General features: G+C 31.6%; 1 protein-coding gene and 1 long non-coding RNA gene across 2 annotated transcripts in view; one reads left to right on the plus strand and one right to left on the minus strand.

Moving 5' to 3' along the window:
- LOC106460904 overlaps positions 1–7,114 on the plus strand; it is a 45,507-nt gene that overhangs the window by 27,163 nt on the left and 11,230 nt on the right. Inside the window, exon 3 of the mRNA XM_013920662.2 lies at positions 4,907–5,087. Within this exon, the coding sequence (XP_013776116.2) occupies positions 4,907–5,087 (181 nt within the window). The remainder of the gene's footprint in view (positions 1–4,906; positions 5,088–7,114) is intronic.
- The window catches only part of LOC111086115, a 15,590-nt gene that overhangs the window by 1,638 nt on the left and 6,838 nt on the right, over positions 1–7,114 (minus strand). The window contains exon 2 of the long non-coding RNA XR_002610876.1: positions 3,264–3,266. This is a non-coding gene — a long non-coding RNA (uncharacterized LOC111086115). The remainder of the gene's footprint in view (positions 1–3,263; positions 3,267–7,114) is intronic.

The raw sequence follows: 7,114 nt of genomic DNA on the forward strand, positions 1-7,114 counted from the left end.
AAACTGTAAACACATCTATTCAACCTCACGCCTATTTGTCGTATTCAAACTGTAAACATATATATTCAACCTCATACTTATTTGTCGTGTTTAAACTGTAAACACATCTATTCAACCTCGCACCTATTTTTCCTGTTTATTTGTAAACACATCTATTCAACCTCACACCTATTTTCCACATTTAAACTATAAACAAATGTTTACATTTCAAACCAAATTGTTTCACCTAACCAGGAATTTCTAAAACACTAAATATAGAAGTTAAAGTAATTACAAATGCATAGTAACAGCTAAAAATATATCGTTATATGTTTCGTTTTTCTGTTTGGTTTGGATATTGAGGTAAGATGGTCATTTCATAATTTAGAGCAGTTATATCAGGAAAATTCTATTTCGTGATATGACTACTGCTATTTTGATAAATGGTGAATAACGACGTTGTTTCGAATATCAGATTTTTGACAATATGATGAAGCCTTTACATATTGCAATAAGAATTTCTTGCTAAGATTTGAAAAATATTATGAATAATGTCGTTACTAACAGTGTTGGGTTCTTGCTTTATCTAAAGTTGTCTTCAATTTTTACTAATAATAGACATCCAGTAATAAAATAACAAATAAATTAATGAAAAATAAGCACTATCTTTTTATTTATATTTGGACTGACCATTGCAAATAAAAACTTTTATTAGACCAGTGAATTATTAAACACTTTTTGGTATGTTGAATCATTATTATCATAAGCTTCTGTAAACTCTGGATACACAACTTCTATGTCTATCTGACATCAACCCCTTGAAACTAGGAAAAGAAACATATTTTTCAGGAACAATCATTACAAAATTCCTATGAGACAAATTTGTATAACCTAATTATTTAACACCAAAGTGAACAATATTCAATTATCTACAATCTTTATAACAATTAAATAATAAATATTATTTATTATTAATAATAACATAATTAATTTTATTTTTAATGGTAGATTCAGTGGTTGGACTTTGCCATAAAAAATCAATAATTACACAGCTAACATATACCTTTAGATTGAATTAATTACAAAGTTAACGAATACTTCCATTTATCTTTCACTTTGATGCCACCGCTGTATCCTTCATTTTGAACGTGAGAAAGTAATGACAGATGATGATATCATTTCAACAAAACAAGTAATGAATGTTCAAGAAAAACTCAAGCAATTATTTTGGTATAGACGTTAGTGAATCAGAAATATTCCCACTTAATTACTGCGAACATAGAACATGAAAATTACTGTCCAGAATAAGCCTTCAATGCTGGAGTGTCGTTCTATCTTCAGTTTATGAGTTTTGGTCCAAACATGAAATGGAAGTAAATACGTTTTCAAGTTCAGGATAAGTTTATAGTTATTATGAGTTATAATAACGTTAGACTGATGGCTTTACGAGAGACTCACTCTCTCTCTCCTCCTCCAGAATTTTTTAAAGACTATATTTAACATGAGATATGCAATACGTTCCACGAAATAGTTAATGGCTAATCGTTAAAATCTGGACCGAAATTGAGCTCAGTACGCTATGTTTACGAGGATATATATATCGTGCTATGTCTGAAGTTTTCTTAATAGCAAGACCAAGCCTAAAATATGGCTCCGTTTGCTCTTAGCGCCACAAGTAAACACGAAATCATGAATTACTTTTCGTACATCAGGTACTTTGTTTCAGGAGAAGAATAAAAACATTGTCCACTAGAAAACTAAACCAGAAGGTGTGCACGAGAAAGTCCATTATACAACGTCTAAATGGTTATAAGCTACAAAGAAAGGAAGAAACAAGCTAGTTTGAATAGTATGAATAGTCTAACGTTTCTGTTTTAAAATTACCGTTTCTGTAATTTAGTGCCTTACGAAAGTTTTGAAATTATTTTCACAAGTATTTAAACAATAGTCAAATTAAGTACATATTTGCTTGCCACAAAACCTTTACATAATATGTATATTATATGCTTTTTAGTCTTTATAAATATGGTTGGTTTTATTTAGTATGTTGTAAGTTTTATGTATTATAACTTACAGAGCGTATCGAACAATGCGTATATATTAAAGTCTTAATTCAATTATTTTTCTTTTTTAAGTCTCCATGACATCTGTTTAACTTGACCTATATTTATGTTTAAACTAACAGTACCACTGTTGAGCTTCACCTATTTATCGTGTTTAAACTATAGATATCTCTAATGAACTTCACACTTATTTGTTGTATTTAAACCGTAGACAGATTTATTCAACTTCTCACCGATTTTCCGTGTTTAAACTATAAACGCATTTTTCCATTTTGAACCGACTTATTTCATTTAATAAATTATTTCTACAACACTAAAAATAAAAGATAAAGTAACTACAAAAATGTAGAATAACAACTAAAACCTATCTTTATACCTTTCTATTTTCTGTCTACTTTTCCCGTTCAGCAAGTAGAATAATTTGGAGATTACTGTTAAAAACATTCACTTTATAGTTACATTAAGGATGGTATAAACACAATTTCAGTATTTGAACAAATATCACATCTATATTTCATGAGAATATACAATGTTAATATTTCACGAGTAGTGCATACATCATATTAATATTTGATCTTTCTTCATTTCTAGATAACGAGATGACTTGTGCTTTATCAATATGTATGACATGTTCTGTGTATCATACATTAAATCAGACAATAAATATTACACAATGTTATCGATTAGAGTAAACAGAAAGATAAAGAGGTCACTGAGACAAATTCAGTTAGGGATAGACGTATTGCTATAAATATAAGAAGTTACACGACAAGGTGCATGCAAATAATTCATCTTGGTGTAAGGAATTGGAATTTTAAACCTGAACAACAGCTTATATGCATACAAAATAAACGGTTAGGTTTATGGTCTAGCTTCAGTCATCCATAATTTCTAACTTTTTTGTACCGACGAGAGGGAAGGCAGCCAGTCAGTAGTATTCGCCGCCACGAAGAACTTATTCGGCTTGATTGACTGATATCTTTAAAGCGACTAAAAGTGTAGAGCATGCTCAACAACATTACGTTTCGAACCTTGGATCATTCGAAACACAGGCCGACACACTAATCACTAGCCCACAGCAGACTGACATAAAAATTTGTAAGTTTATGTGTATTAAAAAATCTCTAAACAAATATATCAAACAAATTACAACCGGCTCAGCCATAATTCACAAAAAAATCAACCATAAAGTCAAGAGATCACGATGATCAACATAACAACTCGCTACCACACATTTGAAATGTTTGAATAACCTATCGTTCTTTTTGTTTACTTTACACACTTAAAGATGTTTAAGTGTGTATCTACCTCGAAATATCTTATAATGTTCGCAAAAAAACATACTTTACGCTTGTAATTTAATTATTTTATTTGTATTTCATATCAGCTAGAAAATTCAATAATAATCCTTTCTTGATTCAGTTCTTTCAGGTGTAAATACACAGACACGGTTTTTGGAATGAAGTAGAAAGATCTTTCACATCAGTAACGTTACACATCTGTAACGTGTTGTGTGTGTTGATTTAATAAATGACCTTTAGATGGTCGTTTCGTTGTAATGAGAACAAGTTTAGGAGGGGATGTAAGGCCTGATAAACTGAATATTTTTCAAGTCTAAATCTACAGTATTCTGAAACTTTCATTAATGGGCCTCAAAGAAAAATCGGCGGATTAAATGCTTCGAGTTTAGGTATGGTTATATTAATATAGTGTGGAACCCATGCAAGGCTTAAAGAAGGAAAATAGAGCCTATCTATATTTTATATATTTTATTAAACATATTTAAAAAACACCAAACTGCTATCACAGAGGATTAGTCGTCTGTTATATACATGTTTATTGGAAACATTATGATTATACAAAATTTGGAAAAGTATAAAAATGTTACATCAAACAAATGTGCATTTGGCCATCTGGAGCATCATTAGAAACTTTGTGATGTCTAACATTGGTCGAACACATATAGTTTGAACCTGTAAAGCTTATTAATGTCAACTGCTACATATTAAAATTACAAAAACTTAGTTATCTGTAAGTGCAGGTAGTTGTTTATCATGACAGACTCACAACTAGTAAACACTTACAGGATTTACAGAGAAAACAGGTACAAGTAAAAATTGAGATCTCAGTTTTATCTTACTATTATTTAAAAGAGGAGTGCGACTTTGAAAGCATATCTTCTGTAACTTTACCCTAAGTACACAATACAATTATGTACACTTTTAAAAATTCGTAAAAAAGCCTTTTAGAAATATGCCTTTGACCACAAAGTCGAGATGTTTAAAGTTTCTTAATTGAGATTTTTGGGCTGTGAATTCTGTAGAAGTAATATAATTCTATAAAGATGCAAGAATGTATGAAACTTTGCTGTAATAATCAGGTATTGTTACAGGTTAATAATTCTAGGATATCCCACTAATATAACCATATGCAAATAGGGTTAAAGTTATTGCTAGAAATATTGTTGTTATCTGCTGAATAAGTATTCAATATACGGTAGCTATATATACCACTTATAGCCTAATAAATATTAACATTCTGGTTTCTACAACGGCCATTATTTGTAGTGTATATCAAATTTATCATTAAACCCGTGAACTGCACATTATACACATATGGTAGACATACGAATTTAGTATTACAAGAAATAAAACATACGATACAATATTGGTAATATTTAAACATATATTAAAACATTGTAAACATGATATAAAATAGAAATATTACTACTTTAATATGTTTACAAGTGCTAACTTTTGTTTATATCCTTAACTAACATCAGTAATAAAAAAGAAAGCGTAATGATTTATTTATTTTGGACGTAGAAAGTCACGTATAAACACGAATTCCTTTTTTTTTTATAGCTTGCAACAGGACATTCAATGGTGAAGCTAATGTTAAGTACAGACTACACATCAGCGAGCCTTTCCACCGGCACGTACCTTTTCTCTGTGTTGTCAGTTTCGTAGCAGATGGTGGCACGTACGGAGACTACGTTGAGCTACGGTTTCTCTCCTTCAATGTCGGATCGCTTGAAAAGGGAAGGTAAACAGGTCCTACTTTATTTTTTTATCTGTTTAAACGCTTACACATTTTATTTTCGTTCTGTCATTATTTTAGGCCCGGTATGGCCAGGTGGTTAGGGAGCTCGACTCGCAATCTGCGGGTCGCGGGTTCGAATCCCCGTCACACCGAATATGCTCGCCCATTCAGCCGTGGGGGCGTTATAATTTGACGGTCAATCCCACTATTCGTTGGTAAAAGAGTAGCCCAAGAGTTGGCGGTGGGTGGTGATGACTAGCTGCCTTCCCTCTAGTCTTACACTGCTAAATTAGGGACGGCTAGCGCAGATAGCCCTCGTGTAGCTTTGTGCGAAATTCAAAACAAACAAATCATTATTTTGTGGCTTTAGATAAAGCATTTCAGGCATGAACAAAAACAATCGTGGGTGTGGTGTAAAAATTATAATATTTTATTTCTGTGATTCCAGGTGACTATTTTGTAATCCTTACAATACTTATTACTTGGGTACATTAAGAACCACTTACTACATCTCCCAATACATCATAAATCATGCACTTTACCTGTGTGTATCTAAGAACCGTATACTAAATCCACCTTTATGTAGGAAATCGTGTATATTATCTGTATATTCAAAAGAACCAGGAACTACACGTCTGTACATTAAAAATCACGTACTTTATCTGTCTATATGTACTACACCTGCATCTAAATCAGACACCTTGTACCTTTTCTCTGCATGTACGTTAATAACTGTGTATACAACACTAGAAACCTTGTAGTTCATTTGTGTATAAGTTAGAAACCATGTACTACACGTATCTATGTTTGAAATCATGTGCTTCATTTATATATATATATACACACATACATACACACATTAGACATCCTTTACTAAATGGATTTTGCACATCTAAATCTATAACCTGATTCTATTTTACATGTATTAAAGATCATGAAATACGTCCGTTTGCATATCAAATATGGATTATACATGTTTATACACTGCAAATAATGCTCTATTTATGTTTGTGAAGAACCAATGGATTATATCCGTTTATACATTGTACACAATGTGTTATATCTGTTTGCGTTTTATAAACATTGACATCAATTCATATGACAGAAAAGAGCGTAGAATGTTTTCACTTTTTTGTATACATCAAAACTATAGACTTCATCTTGTTTTGTAGTCACGAACACGTACTGTATTTGTTTATCGGATATAATGAACAAAACTGGACACCGCAACAAGTCACACTCACTACACTTTTGTACATAAAAACGTATCATATCCGCATGAGCATCAAATTATGCACCACGTATTATTCTGTATATAAAAGGACACACAGCTACGTTTGTATGTTTATCAAATTCTATTATATTTGTTTGCCAAACACACCGTACGGAAGAACTGGTTGTTCCCAAGAATTATCTCTCTCTCTCTCTCAGCCAGTTGCAATTTATCATCAACAGTGAATTCTTAGATAGCCACAGTACTTTCTTGATGAATTTCCTCTTAGATCAATGATGTGCTTATTGAATATTACTGCTTCTTATGATACCATACTTGTATTGGAAGATATCCGCGCTATTATGTTACTGCTGAGAGAACACGTGAATAGTACATGCACTTTTGGATTAAGGACTGATGACGCTAAAGAAACGTTTTAACTATTTGGGTATACATATCGCTAGCATTGCTTTATATTAACTCTGTGCTTAAAATGGAAACGGAATTTTAATGTGGTGCACTTTAAATCTTCTTTTGTACAAACGTTATACCGATGGAAATTTACATTTTGTACAAGCGTTATACCGATGACATCTTTGTATTTTGTACAAGCGTTATACCGATGACATTTTTATATTTTGTTATTATGGCCTTGCTCAGGCCTTGAATATTTTTCAGTATCTGAACCCAGCATAAAATTCATTATGATTTGTTCTAGTGGCTCTAATTAAGTTTAAATTACGATGTAGCAGTAACTCATGAACTTTATACATATATATATATTGGTGTAGTTTGGTGACAGATTTTGGTAGATTTT

The sequence above is a fragment of the Limulus polyphemus genome, unplaced genomic scaffold, assembly GCF_000517525.1.
Source record: "Limulus polyphemus unplaced genomic scaffold, Limulus_polyphemus-2.1.2 Scaffold858, whole genome shotgun sequence".
Lineage (NCBI taxonomy): Eukaryota > Metazoa > Arthropoda > Merostomata > Xiphosura > Limulidae > Limulus > Limulus polyphemus.